At 35.1% G+C, this 16005-nt stretch overlaps 4 protein-coding genes across 5 annotated transcripts; 1 reads left to right on the top strand and 3 right to left on the bottom strand.

The window, feature by feature from the left end:
• Nucleotides 1-1252: 1252 nt before the first annotated feature.
• On the bottom strand, nucleotides 1253-5569 carry LOC148233473 (uncharacterized). Its single transcript, XM_088190719.1, has 2 exons — nucleotides 3530-5569; nucleotides 1253-1354 (listed from the first exon to the last, which is right to left on the bottom strand). Exons 1-2 carry the CDS (start codon nucleotides 5567-5569, stop codon nucleotides 1253-1255), a joined length of 2142 nt encoding a protein of 713 aa, XP_088046845.1.
• A 3998-nt stretch (nucleotides 5570-9567) lies between these two features.
• Nucleotides 9568-14278, bottom strand: Dip-C (dipeptidase C). Of its 2 annotated transcripts, none has more exons than XR_015810412.1 (11): nucleotides 13687-14278; nucleotides 12023-12214; nucleotides 11859-11906; nucleotides 11730-11791; nucleotides 11617-11661; nucleotides 11118-11557; nucleotides 10621-10974; nucleotides 10442-10556; nucleotides 10139-10330; nucleotides 9849-10000; nucleotides 9568-9777 (listed from the first exon to the last, which is right to left on the bottom strand). XR_015810412.1 is itself a non-coding variant. In XM_088189932.1 (11 exons), exons 1-11 carry the CDS (start codon nucleotides 13849-13851, stop codon nucleotides 9735-9737), a joined length of 1419 nt encoding a protein of 472 aa, XP_088046058.1. In that variant the 5' UTR covers nucleotides 13852-14278; the 3' UTR covers nucleotides 9568-9734. The 2 variants fall into 2 exon arrangements, 1 of the variants encoding a protein (XP_088046058.1); XM_088189932.1 differs by having other exon boundaries at nucleotides 10621-10755; nucleotides 11288-11557.
• Nucleotides 13699-14278, bottom strand: LOC148233472 (uncharacterized). The gene has a single exon (XM_088189934.1). It carries the CDS (start codon nucleotides 14265-14267, stop codon nucleotides 14022-14024), a length of 246 nt encoding a protein of 81 aa, XP_088046060.1. The 5' UTR covers nucleotides 14268-14278; the 3' UTR covers nucleotides 13699-14021.
• Nucleotides 13699-16004, top strand: LOC148233470 (bolA-like protein 3). Its single transcript, XM_088189933.1, has 4 exons — nucleotides 13699-14338; nucleotides 14425-14552; nucleotides 15555-15710; nucleotides 15774-16004. The coding sequence occupies exons 2-4, from the start codon at nucleotides 14529-14531 to the stop codon at nucleotides 15906-15908; spliced, it is 315 nt and encodes a 104-aa protein (XP_088046059.1). The 5' UTR covers nucleotides 13699-14338; nucleotides 14425-14528; the 3' UTR covers nucleotides 15909-16004.
• The last annotated feature ends 1 nt before the right edge of the window (nucleotide 16005 follows it).

The following is a 16005-nucleotide window of genomic DNA, read 5'->3' as shown; positions in this document are numbered from 1 at the left end:
TGTCGTCCGATGGCGAGCCTCGACACTTTTATACTCGACATCAGACAGGATATAAAAAGAAGAACGCACGTGCGTCAAAACAGAACAGCTCCCCCTCGGAGTCTGACACTTTTTGCTCTTTTCAGCGGGAGAGCTACAAGAAGCGCTCTCAAACTGTTATCCAAATATATCCTCTTCTCTTCATGAAAAACCTAGTATCTGCTTCACCTAGACGTTCGACTTGTATGCGATCTCCTTCTATGTATTCTACTTCTGATCATACCATCGTGTAGATGCTTGTAAAACGTAGCCTTCTATCATTCCAATATTCAACGAAAGATTAATACGTTTTAAGAAACCTAGAAACTGGTTCATTGTTTCCATATGTAGGTAACTAATATTTCTTAATTATGATATTCGAATTCGAATTCCTTATGTAGGCAGCACTGTAAATGAGGCAGCTGTCAATATTCACGCGTGTTCAAAGTGTCAAATGTTAGTTTGCAACAACTCAACGGGTTGAAATTGTTCTACAGAAATATCAAATCTGTACGAACTGTATATCAAAATGTACGGAAAGATTGTGGTCAATTTTATCGTCTTACTGAGCGAACATTTAGCAACGTAGTGAAAAAGTGTAATGAGACTGGAAGCGTTGGAGATAGGGTGTCTGTGCATCATCGTGGCGCCCGTTCAGCCAAGAATATTTGCTGTAAGTGAAAGTTTGGCTGAACACCCGGAACTGTCGATTCGTCGGCGTTCATTGCTTTTGGGCTTTTCTTATTGCTCTCTTTGGCGCATTTTGTATTTGGACTTGCATCTACACCCATATAAAATTCAGATAACACAGAGACCATGGACAGTAAAAAAATTACACAGATTGGGTGTTAGAGCAGCAGGAAGTTGATGTTGAATTTTCAAAGAAAATCTACTACTATGATGAGGCACATTTCCATCTCTTTGGGTATGTTAATAGCAAAATTGCTGTATTTGGGGCGAGGAAAATCTTCGTTGAATTCACAAAAGACCATTACATGCCCAAAAAGTAACTGTTTAGTGCGCATTGTGGTCAGGCGGCGGCAATGGGCCTTACGTTCTTGAAAATGATGAAGGTCGGACTCGAACAGTCAATGGTGAGCGCTATAGGCGCAAGATAACCGATTATTTTTGATATGAAATCGAAGATATTGGTGTGGAAGACACGTATCGGGTGCAATATTGGATGTCTTGCGTGAAAAGTTCATAAATCGCATTATTTCACGTTTTGGCGACGTTAACTGGCCGCCAAGATCATGCGATTCAAAGCCGTTGGATTATATTGTAGGGTTACGCTAAAAGTCATGTCTACGTCAACAAACCCGAAACGTTTGAGCACCTAAAAACCAACATCCGCCAAATTATGAAATGTACGAAAAAGTCATCGAAAATTAAATCGAAAGGTCCAGAGGCGGCCATTTAATTAATATTATTATTTATAATTAATGAAATACATCAAATGTTCGATTAATAAAATAATTCCGAAGCTATCTTAAATTTATGTTTTCTTTTTAAGTTCGGAAACTGAAGTTGGATCATCTTTTATACATATATATATACTTCTCTTTCATTCATCACTTATGGATCTACCTGTTCTAAAAGTCATGAGCTATATTGTGAAACTATATAACAATAAAACTATGAACAGCTTCAGTTGCGTATATATAGACCTTTAGGTTCATACTAATAGATCGTAACATATAAGTGATTCCAGAGATTTAGAGAGTAAAATATAGCAAAACATTTTGACCTGTTCTAAAATCAAGAGCATGATTGATATTGGACGCCATTTGAATATACGTGAGATTGGTTTGACCTTAAAGCCTGGAATGATGAAAATGCTTGATACTTGGGTGCCGCATCAAATTATTTTCACTAAATTAAAATAAATTATGTCATAAGATATACAAAAAAAGAACTCATCCCCTGGTACTGATGCCATAACAGTTAAAACAATCAAATCAAATAACAGTCTTATTGCACCTATTAGTAAAATTAATCGAAAATGAAATATTCTCCGATTGCCTAAAAATTACCAAAACTAAAAATTATCGCCTTATGTATATATGTATTGCTAGTTTTATCAAAAAAAAAAAGAAAAAAAGTAATTTTGCTATTACAATTACTAAAAATTCTCTAATTACAAAAATGATAATATAAAATACCTAGATATACTTTTAGATACAATTTTAGATAATTATATATTTAGATATATAACTAAAATAATAATAAAAAAACCTTATATTCATATAAAAAATGCTTTAATTTAAATGGTTTCTGTAAAAAAATAATACTAATAAATTAAAGAGTATAAAATAAATTAGGATGGCAAAAAATATTTCATATTAATTTTATAAAAAATATTGAGAGCCTCTGAATTGATATAAAGAATCCACAAAATCCGAATAATAAATATAAAAAAATACGAAATTCAGTAATAGTGTCAGAACCAAAAAGGTAACTGCACATATACCAACAACTGCATAACATAAATTCGCATAGCAACTACGAATAGACACATGTTACAAAATTATTAAATTTTATGTAATTAATATTTTACACGTGTTGCTTATTAATAAGTAATTGTTATTAATTCACGTGTATCATATTAAATATTTAGTGAAATATGGAGCGAGTAAAATAAATAAAAGTCATTAACCAGTCTACCATCTTCAGAGAGCTCGTTTACCATCTTCACTGCTCCTGCCCATAATCTGCGCCCATTGGAGTCTCGCGCAAAAGTGGTGATCCCGACGTGATTTGAACGCGCAAGCTTCTGATATCGTAGGATGGCGCTTGCATTGCCTACGCCATGATGACACAACCGCTCACGCTCTCCACCCTCACAAGAAACAGCCTAAAATTATCTAGCAACTGACAACTGTCAGCAATGGAACACCTTTGTAGATGCGGCCGGATTTTCTCGGCCGGCCAGTCAAATCCGGGTGCAACAAAAACTTCAGCACCAGCAGCATCATCAGCATTCAGTAATCATTCCCAGGTGTATACTAACAAATTAACAAATGTGTATAAATTTACTTTCTTCATCACTTACTTAATTCTTATATTTATTTGGTGGCTTCATTGATATTGATCACATATCCGTAATACAGAAAAAATAGCGCACTTCGGAAAAAGCTTATGTAGACGATCTCACTTTATTTATTTTGTAACATGCTGTTCATGAAATAGTATTCAACTTTTCTTTCAATCATTTTGGAAGCCCATAAATGGATGAGTTTTTTGTAGATACTTTTTCTTCTAGTTCTAATGTGCTCTTTATATATATCACATCTCAAGATTGTTATTTATCTTACGTTTAAGATTCAATAGACAGAATATAGTAGAACTTATATTTAATTCTAGCTTATAGAATATTATATATATTTACAAAAAAGCAACAAAGCTATCGCATGAATGTCCGTTCTTCTTTACTTAAAATATGCTTTAATAAATATTCTTTGGGAGAAAAATTTACTCGTTTCCGACTTCTAATGCCATGAATAATAATTACTTCTTCATTCGCTTGGGTCTGCTTATCTTGCTTCTTACCGTTTCTCCAATAAATAATGGTTTCTATAACAAAAACTAGCGCTGCAAGCGAGTTTCCTAAGATCAATACAAAAAACGCGCCTTGTAAGTGATTCAAGTTGAGGCGCTGCTCGTTATCTTCTTCGTAGACATCTTCCTTCCTCGCTAGATTAGCTGCGCTTCTTTTAGCAAATTCTTTAAAACGATTGCTGAAAAGTCCGATGAGTCCGTTTGACTTGAGCCTCGAGATTAACTCATTAAAGCGACCAAGAAAAGCAAATCCTTTGATAGCTACCATCTCGACTGGAAACGAGAATACTTTAGAATTAAGGACGTAGAATAGAGGAGCACCGTGTGCATCGTTGTAGTGAAGAGTCGTTGCCGATAGATACCTTACGTACATCTTGGTTGTGAGGACAGATACATTGCGATAATTGATCAAGTGATCTAGCACTTCATGAACGTTCAGAGTGAGATAGTTCTCATAGAAGAAATCCTCGATTTTATCGATCGAATTGTTAAAAAGGAACCTGAAAGCTTCGTTTCCACCGAATTTAAGCTTCGTTGCCAGCATTTGATCGACGGTAGAGATCTGACGCTCATATGCTGGGTTAGTGAAAACGGTGATCATCTTGGTCTGGTAGGCTGTGCACCAGATCATGCCGTAGAGGCAAAAGAATCCGAAATAGGTGCGGAAAGATAAGCTATCTGGTCTCGTGGTCATCGATGCGCATAAGTTCATACACAAAGAATCGAGCGCACTAAGTACGAAACCTGTATCTTTGATCCCAGATTCCCATGGTACTTTAGACATAGCATACCATACAAAAGAGCAGAGTGCGTATACTAATCCAGTGACAAGCCACATAGTGGGTTGAAATAAGACTACCAGATTCTCCCATTCTGGTAGCTCGCGCGCTCTTGGAACCACCCAAACGTACGAGTCCTGCAAATATGATAGTGTAGAATCAAAATCTTCGTGTACATCGTTATCAGGATAAATGGCTCCTATAGCTATTTCTCCTAAGCCGTGTTTAAGCCCGCCAAATACACCATCCCATGAGCCATTTTCTAGCTTATCGCCCCAGATTGAGATCGAAATATCCAGCTTCATGGTAAAATTCATCCTCTCTGCTATCACATTTAAGATCTCACGATCAAATCCAGGATTGTCATCGGAGCGATTATGATTCAGAAACGGATGCCATTTGACTCCTAATACCTTAATAGGGCATTTTTTAAGATCTTTAGGCAACTTATTCGGGAAGAGCTTCACCTTATTTTGCAGAGCGCCAGCGATGCATGTATCATAAAGACGCACATATGGTAATGTGTCTTGGTGCTTCTCTCCGCATCTTTTGGGTGGGTCGTATGGATTCCAAGAATATGCGTTAATCACCGATTGGTTTTTAAAATCATGTATAAGCACTATAACGTTCATTACGTGGTAACTCCAGAGCGAATGTAAGATGTGTTGAGGGTATATCATCATCCTTCTTTTACTTCTAGTGTGCTTTGAGCAATAGATTATCATAGGAGCTCGAGCGTTCCATGATGGTATTCTCACTAACTGCCTGATTTTGCTATTATAGGCCCTATATCCGTCGATCACCACCACGTAGAAGTCAGATAATCTGATGAAAAATAAGTGAGACTGAATGAAGACGTCTTCTTCGACTGAAATGCTAATCTCGTCACCATCGTCGTGGTGAGATACGTCAGTAACACCAGGTTTCTGCTTATACCAAGACACATCTTCCTCGTCAATTCCCACAGACATTACAGCAGTGCGCCTAGATTCGTGTACCACCTTCAAGTACTGGCTCTGGACATCGTCTGCTTCTCTAGATACGTTGAACGTCTTAGAGACAACCATGAAGCCTCTTGGGTTAAAGCTAAACTCTTTCTTGGTGATTTGTCTGAGACACCCGACCGCGTTGGCTACCCTCGAAGAATCGTAAGAGTCATCGATGAGGGCGGAGGCGAAAGCCATGAGAATCACCAGTATCAGTATGACGGACATCGTGCGACTGAGCCGATCGCGTGCTAACATTCAGCTCTGAACAAATACAATGCACTAGCAATAAAATAAATATTCGTTATTTACGCTTTTTCGGGTATCGAAAAAATAAATTATTAATAAGGAGCAATTAACTGTTTTTTTCTGTATAAAATACTTGATAGTTTAATGTTTATATAATAAAACAGAATTATGATATATAATAGAAAAATACAGACATTCGTTAATTTAATGAAAATATTGTAGGTTAAAAGGAAGACAATTTAAATGAGCAATATATAAAATAATTGTTCCACAAAACGAATTGTTTGTGCATTATTGTTGGACAGATATGGTGCGAGCCAGCGAGATAAGAACAATAAATGACTATCTGCAACGAATCCTATTCCGAAGAAAAATCTGAAGCTTTACCTTGCAATATTGCACAAAAAAATCGTTTTATGGCACAAAGTATTTATTTAAAAGCACATTTCTCTCAAAATAATTCATTGTTGAAAGATGACAAATATATTATATGAGAGATATGAGAGAAATATCTTTCCAGTGTCATAAGAATATCAAAATGAAGTAAAACTATCTAAAATTAAAGTACATGTATAAAATTATTTAAATACGTTACATTTTTCAATGCCCGTTGCTCAACCTTGAAATATGAATGAATAATACATAATACAAAAACAAAAGAATAATAAAAATACTTTAAATGAAATAGATAGTTTTATCAATTCATTTTTACAATAATGATTCGATAAACAGCGACTAAATAATAATATTAGATATGTAAGAAAATAATCTTAATAAAATCCTAGATATATTATTTTTTCAATAATATTAAAAGATACTAAATTAATTATTTTTGATTATCTATAACTGCGATTCGATTTTAAAATATTTTTTGATATAAATAGTGTTAATTTTTATGATACTAAGTAATATAAAAATGTAATATTTGCTTTAGTCATTGTAGTTTCATAGTCATTCTGGAGGTCCTGGCATAGCTTTTTTATTTTATTTTTTCGGATCGTAATTTGTAGATCGTATCGGCAAAACAGATTGCGTCAAAGCCAGCGCAGCGCGCCTCCGTTTATCAAACTGTGCGTCGTCATAATAGTTTTTATTTTAAAATTACGTTTCTACTAAGGGTGGTCATATCTTTTACAGTTGCATAATTAAATTCACACAGTTTGGGAAACTGATTTCGTTTGAGCGTATGTTTGTCCACCAAATATATAACCTATACATACGTATTTTAAATGCTAATGAATTATTAAATCAAGTGTTAATGATATAGACTAAATACAGAACTAGAGAAAAACATCTTCTTTTTATGATATTAGGGAGCTTTTATAAAAATGCTTTTGAGATACCATAAATCGCTGATGCTACAAGCATATAAAGTACTGAATGACACTATTTTTTCATACGTTATGCCAATTCTGAAATTATAGCTAATTCAAAGCCCTTGGTTTTATTCTTGTATCATTAATATAAATACTTCAAAAGATATCGGCATTTATAAGGTATAATTTCCTAGTAACAAATTTTGCGTTGGTGTCTTCTTTGAAGTTTGAACATCTTCACAAGCTAAAAATAAAGATATTATACATACGTCGATTAGTATCTTATTTTTCTTCGTCTCCGCAAACTACACTAGCTCACTTTTTTATCTCTTCACAACAGCTTTCTATTTTTATGCCATCGCGTCGAGACAAACACAGATGCTGAGATGACAGAGCTCAACAGCTATTCAGCTTTTCTTTTTTATTTCTTCAATAAAGTCTGACTTTCAGACGCACGTATAAGACACGCGTGACGGTGTTAACCCATAACAAAACGCAAAACTGTAATTGAACATTGGTTGGCGTGTGCATACAATTGATGGTAGTTAATTAGCGACACGCCATGCTGCAGTTACATTTTTCTCTATACCATGAACCATAAATAACTAATTATACGTAGCTGAAAATTATGATTCAGCAGCAAAACTGCGTGCGAAGTATAATAGTTCCGTTTTATTTTAGTAAATCTATTGTAACATATTACATGCGTTAACCCAAAGCGTTACAGCGTGAAAAACTGACAATTAAGTAAACATATAGTGTTATTTAATAATTTAACTTCATTCCAACATTTTAATTAATATCGGATTCAAATAGTAAAATACTGCAAAAAAGATAATAAAATTGCAGTACAATTGGCTCGGTCGATGATCGACGTAGCTCCACTTGATGTGAGTTTATATGAACTCTCGTATGTCCCAAGTCGAAAGTATCTGGTGTTCTTGCTGAAAATTTTAGTGGAAGGGTTTGGTACATGTTATGTTCGAGCTTATACACGCTGTTCGAGATGGAAAAAGTTCATATGATCTGCCTATAGGGACGTCATTTAGGGGAGCGCAAATGGGAGCATTTGCCCAAAAATACATGTCATTTAATGAAATACTATGAATTTAAATGAAATCCAAATGACTGGTCAACTTTGGCCACTCCCCCCTCCCCTGCAAAAAGCTGAAATATCGTCCCTGATTCTAAATTAGAAATTTTTGGGTTATCCTTCAAATAAAATAATAAAAAAATAGTATCGAATCGATCCAGAAAATATTTTTTAAAATATGTCATTTCAGTGAAATCATATCAGAATACATTTTCACTTGTAGATATATATTTTTACCAGTGAAAATATAATTTATCTGGCATGTGCTAGCAAAATTATATGACTTCAAGTTTTCCATACCTAATAATATATACATTTATGTACATACGATTTGCGAAAAATATGTTTACACGATCGTCAAGTGGTGTGAAAATGTTTATAAATACAGAAATTAGATTTTAAATATTGAACAATTAATTTTGTCTTCAGAGATGAAATGGTTGTAAGCTCCTGAAATATAAAAGCATTTTTAATGGATATGAGCAAATGTTTTTATTGAATTAATAGATGAATGTAAAATTAAACGATCTCGTAAGAGGTATAACTATAGTTGACACCGGATGACGTTAATTGTTCTCGGTTTGTGATTGGTCAATTGATGTTATTGGAAGATTGAACGATTTGCATCATAATATTAAGTTTGATATCGCCAAGTGGTACGCCACCTAATAAAAATAACAAGCATCTTCCATTCAGTAATGCAAAGATTCCTATAACTTCCTTACTTAAATGACCACCTGGACACGTTTTAGCCATTTCCTGCGCTTCATTTTCCCTTTGGATCAATCTCGAAATACCAGAATTTGATGCAAATTAGGAGGTTATGTTGTATTGTGCGTGTTCATTAAATCTGTACTCAACTTCTTGTTACAGTGACTTCTGGTTTTCACTCGCTATTGGGTGCGTTTTCTATTTGTATGTAGGTTAATAAACGGGACTGCAAAAAACTACATTTCGAAAAATGTTTAATAACAATTTAAAAAATGATAATAACAATTTAAAAAATGACACAAAATGCAATTTTAAGATATTTGGGTTTTAATGTTGACACTTGATATATACCAGAAATACACAAATATAAAAACTAGGTCCTTAAAGCAACGTTTTCTTTCTCTCAAAAATTCTACAATATTTAAAATAAATTAAACCAAACCCAATGAAAGTTCAAAAACTATTTAGTTTTAGAACTTTCATCAAGTCAAGTTGGGTTTGATTAATTTGTTTAGATTAGGTTTGGGTTTGAACAACAAATGAACGTTTCGTAATTGTCAAATTGAGTTTTATGTATTTTAAAGCAGCATATGATTTTACTAGCACCTATCAGTTCAACCATATTTTCTTGATAGAAATATATATCTACCGGTGAAAATGTATTTGAATATGATTTCACTGAAACCCCAGTGAAAATATAATATATTTTCAGTGGTAATACACATTTCACAATAAGTAAATATAATATATGTTCAGAAATACAGCCTTGAATCTGAAAATTTCCTTAAAGTAGTAAAAGTTACTAAAAGGATAATTGGTATATTATAAATTAGATATATGAACAAAAACACTGCAAATTATTGGATTGTCTTTATTTCCACACAATTAACTATTATAAGCGTATACTTATTTTTGGAATAGACAAAAAAGCATATATACATCCAAAAAATCCACCTCTGCCAAATTAATACGTAAACAATATATAAAAATAAAACCATATAAACTGTCAATACTTTTGTTCGGTTTAATCACTCTTTGAAGACATCCAATCTTCGATTTCTTCAACCCTAAAAACAATCATGGAAAAAAGTCAAGAATAATAAAATTACTAGATACGTAAATATTTGCTTTGACATACGTTCTAGGAACAATGGTCAGGTTTTCTGTTCCAGATTCCGTTATCAACACATCGTCTTCGATACGTACACCGCCAAAGTTACGGAAACGTTTCAACACTTCAGGTACGATGTGACGAGCTTGAGCTTCGTCTTTTAGTGCCGCATCCAAAAGCTAAAATTAAAATCTTTGTTAATAAACATTTTCTTTATCAAAATAAAAATACATAATTATTATTGATATAAAGAGATTTTAACGTATCAAGATCTTGTGAAAAAAGATGTTGAAAAAAATACTAAGATTAATAATTACAGGGTCGATAAAGTAACATCCCGGCTCCACAGTGAGGCACATTCCGGCCTTCAGAATTCTCGCCGTGCGCAAGTAATGCAAGGGTGCTTCCGGACGAACCGGATGACCTTCCAAATAACCGCCGACATCGTGCACATCTAATCCTAGCAAATGACCCAATCCGTGAGGTTGAAAAACTCCGTGCAATTTAGCCTGAAACAATGTGACATTGTATTACCTCGTACGTCACACTCGTCTTTATCATCTGATCGTAGATAACAATGAATTTAATAAACACTGAATTATCTACAGATAATCGCTTACGTTGATCATATCTTCGACATCGCCCGTCAGCAAGCCGCCATCTTTGAGGCATTGCAACATTGTTTTGTTCGCGAGGAGATGCATATCTTTCCATGAGACTTCAGGTTTAGCTTCCCTAAAAAAATGTTAGATTATAAATTAATCTGTTAGCTTTTGATTAATGAATTATGTACACGTACCTGATGACAGCATTCCTAGCTTCTAAGACAGCGTTATAGATGAACTTTTGGTCATCGGTGAACTTGCCATTAGCAGGAAACGAGCAAGTGATGTCCGCAGCGTATCCGGCATAATTGGCTCCCATGTCGAATAAACTAATAAATGAAAAGTATATTTTGAAACATAAATATGGCATCAGAGTACTACTCATTTTGAGGACCATAATCAGATAAAATATATAATCTAGCTTATTATATTTATTTTCAATAATAATATATTATAAGAGAAACTCTTTCACCATTCTGAACTTGCATACATTTGAATGACAACAGAAATTTGAAAGCTACTGATGTTGGCTCAAAAGTTAACAAAGACTCAATCCAATTGTATTCTTATTCAGGTTTGGATAAGTACTTTTAAGAGAGACAGTTTGTCATAGATTTGATAAAAATATAAGCACCTGAAGTAAGCTTGAAAGCACGTTAAAAAAGATTAAATAAATTAGATCTTATGTAACAAGTCCTATAAGAGTAGATTTGAATTAAAACTCATCTTCTCCTTGACCTTGACTTTCACAGCTTCATCAAGTGCTAACACTATCATTAGTATATAGGCCACAGCAATTAAATTAATAATAGCCCGTTTCTTTGAAATAGATAATGCACTTTTGCGGTGACAAAAACATACCACATATCGCCGTCTACGATCTTTTTCGAGTTAGGTGTGCCAGCGTGACCATAGTGAAGAATGGCCGAGTTGTCTCCGGAGCCACAAATACAAGTGTAAGACACGTTACGACAGCCTCCTTTCTCGTAACACCAGTTCAAGAAGATCGACTCGCATTGGTACTCGTTTCGGCCCGGCTTGCAATACTTCATCACTTGCTTGTGAGCGTCTGACGACACTTTGACCACATAGCGCATTACGTCTATCTCCATATTGGTTTTGATGACACGCCTATAACATACGTTAAATTATAAATAATAAATAAATAACTACTAATTAAAAAAACTTACAATTCAGTGATGATCGGATACAAGATGACGTTATCGACGTTGAATCTGAAACGATTAAAACTCATTATAGATTACCATTAAGTTTTTATTAATAAGTTGTAAGTATAAATTACTTTTCAATTCCTGGAAAAGTGGCTTGGACAGACGGCAAGTTGGAATCGGAGTTTACGCCGTTCTGTAAAATTTATTCATAAATAAAATAGACAGGGTTATGGAAGAGTTTTACGAAATTTAACACAAACCAATGTGAGCAGCTTCTCCGGATTCATTTTCTCCAATCGCTCGGCTATCTGAAAATTAATTTTGCAATATGATTATTTGATTCACTAACGCAATAGTTTTACTATTATCAGTCACCACAAAACCACTTGTTTTTCTGATTTATCTGTAACATAAAAATAATTACCTCATCCGTATAGTAAACATTATCGACGCGGTATATCTCCTGGAACTCCTGCAACGACAGCAATGGCCCCATCCAAATGGCGTAGCTTTCAGGAAGCTTCGGTACGAAGAGAGTAGTTACTCCAGTCCCGGCAGCGATGCTCAAGAAGCAACCAGGCTCTCGTACTCCGCACGCCCACGTGAAATACGACTCCTGAAGATAAACAAGTTGAAAATAAATGTTTAAAAATTTGTAAACAAATAGGACATTGAGTATTTAACAATATAATTTATCTTTCACTATCTTATTATTCCCACGATAGTTAATCTACATAATTTATTACTTCCAGGTAGTTGAACCCGAATTATTTTTATATATATTTATTACTTCCAGGTAGTTGACAGCTATAGGCGAGTGCGGACATCTTAGTCCCAACTGTTATCAAAAGAGGACGCAATCGTGATTCTCGAAAAAATTTCGGAACCAAAAACAGGAATTTCTCTAGAATAGTTGGATTGTCCACAGCACCCTTTAGTAATTTGAAGAAATGCTGCGAGTACTTATCCCTACTCTCCAAAAAGAAAGACGCTGGGATATAAGAACGAATAATAACCAAATATCCTCTTATAATGGTATTTTAAGAACCTTTTCGACTAAGAGGGAATATTGGTTTTTCGAGGATTCCTGAAATATTTGTATTCAGTTTCTAGGAAAGTCATTATACATCAAAGAGCAATAACCGAATTTTTATAATCAAAGCTATTGACCAAATTTAATATTTATACTGGCCATTACAGTAAAATAACACTGACCATTCGCTTAATAAAATACTGACCAATTAAATATGTATATAGTAGTTATAAAGGGCTATAATTTTATATTTTAATGTATTTTTTTAATGGAGAATATTTGCTCGATTATGATAGTAAAACAATAATATGATAGTAAAACAATAGCATTGTGATTAATTTTTGCGAAAACATTCTAAATTTAGATCAACTATTTATTATCAGTGATTAATATTACCATATCTACAGTACTGTTTTTTTTTTATCATTAATCCTAATAAGTCGTGAGATGTAACCAGTACGCTTTTTGAAGAATTCAAAGTCTAAATTGTTAATTTATTATTTTAAATGTTGACTATAATAACTAAGTATAATTTTAACCAGTCTTGTGTGGAATTTTATAAACATTATAAACATTAAAATGAACTATTATAAAGTCAATCTACTCATCTCAAAAATATAAAAAAACAAAATTAAAACGTCGATTAGAAACGTTAGTTACTGTTATTTGTTTCATTTTATTAAATCAATTTTTTTGTAATTTTACTTCATTGAATAAACAATAAGCAATGATTATTGTTTATTCAGGAGCGTCAGGAACGTGGTTAAAAATGTTGTAAACCTTTTTTAGTCACTGCAACATCTCTAAATGAAGAAAAAAAAAGATGACCTTTTTTTAGTGTCATTATATGTAGAAATATTTTTTGAAAAAATGTCCCAATTTTGAGTTTGAAAAAAATTACATTTTTGTTTACAAAGTTACATTGCAATCAAGTTTAAAATAGTGAAAGTGGCTCAAGAGTCGACCCTTAAGCTGTACATTTAAATTATGCAGTTTCATCTAGTACGTTTCAGATTAGATAAAACAAAAACGGAACAAAGTACAGCGGGTATTACCTGTCTGAAGATGTAGTCGACGTCGGTGTCGTACAGGTGAAGGTCCTCGCCCCCCTGCAGCACCGCGACGGTACCCGGGGGCAGGCGCTCCGCCAGCCGCTTCCTGTTCTTCTCGAAGAGCGCCATGGGCACCTTCAGAGTGTCGCCGTCCATAGACCAGCTCATGATTGCGACTGACTGCGTCGAGGAGCAATATCTTTAGCGATATGTCGCGTCAGACGTGCGCATGCGCACTACGGCTTGTGTGTAAACATCGCGATAGTAAACAACGGTCGGGGGTGGGGAGGGGCGATTGATTAACGGAATCGACTAATTAATACAGTTTATCAGAGAATTTAGCGCGAGGTGCGCCTCAACCTCCTCACGGCTTCGGCCACCAGCGACCTGGCGTCGATCAATCGCTGCAGCAGCTCGTGAGGATCTTCCACCCTGCGCGACCCCTTGTCGTACTTGTCGTAGGGACAGGGGCGCGCTCTCCGCGGTCTGTGGTCTCTCTTCAGGCGCAGCTTTTGGCTTATATCGGCCACGAGCTCGTCCACGTCGGCCGCCAGCTCAAGCGGCGACTCGCGCTCGCACGGCATGGCGGCCCACTGAACGCTCTTCTTCCACAACATTCCATTGCGCATGCGCTTGCCCCTTCGACTATCGAACCGTTCGTTTTCTTTTACTATAGCGAAAAACAAACTAAATCATACAACCTTAAACGCTTTTCATTCATAAACCGCCTACCGCCCACAGCCACTCGCAGCGACCGTCGTTTAAAATTTTAATATGGAAGATAAATATTAAATATATGGTCGAATTTTTGCGCGTTGAAGCCAAAGTTGTCAAATTGCGGAAGCATGTGGCGCCGGATTTGTCAAGGGGTCAGTATTGCCGGTCTATTTATGTAATTCGATCGATTCCTTTCAAACTTATTGTTTGATTATTAACCTTTTAACATTGCTGTCTTTAAATTTATCGACAAAGCACAAGATTGAATAAACTTTTTATATATCTTGTATTTATTTATTTATTTATTACATAAGAAACACCAACTTACGCGAAGTTCAGTAAAACGTAAATTTTAAATCACTTTGATTTATAGAGGTTCCGATGACTATTTGCACAAAAAAAGAACAATAGCTTCTTACAACCATTTTATTAAATTCATAAAATGGGGAACACATACAATTGCACAATAGCCACGCAACTATTAAAAGCCTTTTTAGGGGTTGTTGGTGACGGCGGGTGGCAATGAGACACAGATTGAGCCGCTGCAGTAGTATATTTAATGACGGTTACAGTTGTTTACATTTCAAGGGACGCGCGCGCGACGGCACGCGTCCGAACCCTTGCGGGCTTGCCGGTAGAGAGAGAGAACGGTCACGGGATGCTACTCCAGCGCCGACCAGTTTTGGCCATCTAATCTAAATTCGGCTCCCATACCTTCATATCTGCTTTATTAATTTAATGATAATTTTTCAAGTTATGTTATGTATTCCCTTCATATATCGCGAGCTCTTTCTAATAAAATATTATGTTTTAAGGCAGGCCTGTCAAAACTCGCGGTCCACAGTAAACTTTTTTGCTGCTCAAGCAATCTCAAGTTATTCAGCGCCCTGGGCAATAAAGATCACCTCGGAAATTTTTCGTTTATGGATATTGGCGGGAGCTGAAGAAAAGCCACACAAACAAAAATTTCCGAGGTGATATAAGATTAAATCTTATATTCATGACCCCTATTAGTAATCGAGTTTGACAGTCTTGTTTTAGGGTCTTGAATCTTAATTATTTCAAATCAGTAAAAACCATGTTTCATTATAATATATTTTATTTAAAAACTAAATTTGTCCATATGATATTTACATTATAATTTAACTCCTCAGAGTCGACGGTTCATTTTGGAGTCGACGGGTGTAAGATTTTTTACCACCGATGTAGCAGGAGAAGAAAATTTAGCCAAAGTCCTCAGAGAAAACTTTCCCAAGGCGACATACATCCAAGTGACTGACGTCTCGGGGGGCTGTGGGGCCATGTACGAGGTACGGCAATATTATAAAATAAATATATAAAAAGGGAGAGCCTCGTTAACGTATAATTTTCAGGTATCGATAGAGGCCGAGAACTTCAAAGGTCTGTCCATAGTAAAGCAGCATCAAATGGTGACTAAGGCTCTGAACAAACAGATCAAAGAAATGCATGGCATCAGAATACAAACATCAATTCCGACCAATTCGTGATTATTGCAATAATCGACGCACACGTGTACATAGTTAGTTTCTAAGCTAGACCCTCAGTTTATCGAGGTGCGTCTAATAAATTAAAATTAAAACACAC

The sequence above is a fragment of the Plectrocnemia conspersa genome, unplaced genomic scaffold (genome assembly GCF_051122295.1).
Source record: "Plectrocnemia conspersa isolate PC_06_02 unplaced genomic scaffold, ASM5112229v1 ptg000008l, whole genome shotgun sequence".
In the NCBI taxonomy this organism is placed as follows: domain Eukaryota; kingdom Metazoa; phylum Arthropoda; class Insecta; order Trichoptera; family Polycentropodidae; genus Plectrocnemia; species Plectrocnemia conspersa.
Note: the sequence above shows the minus strand (reverse complement) of the source record. Positions and strands in the feature narration are given on the sequence as shown.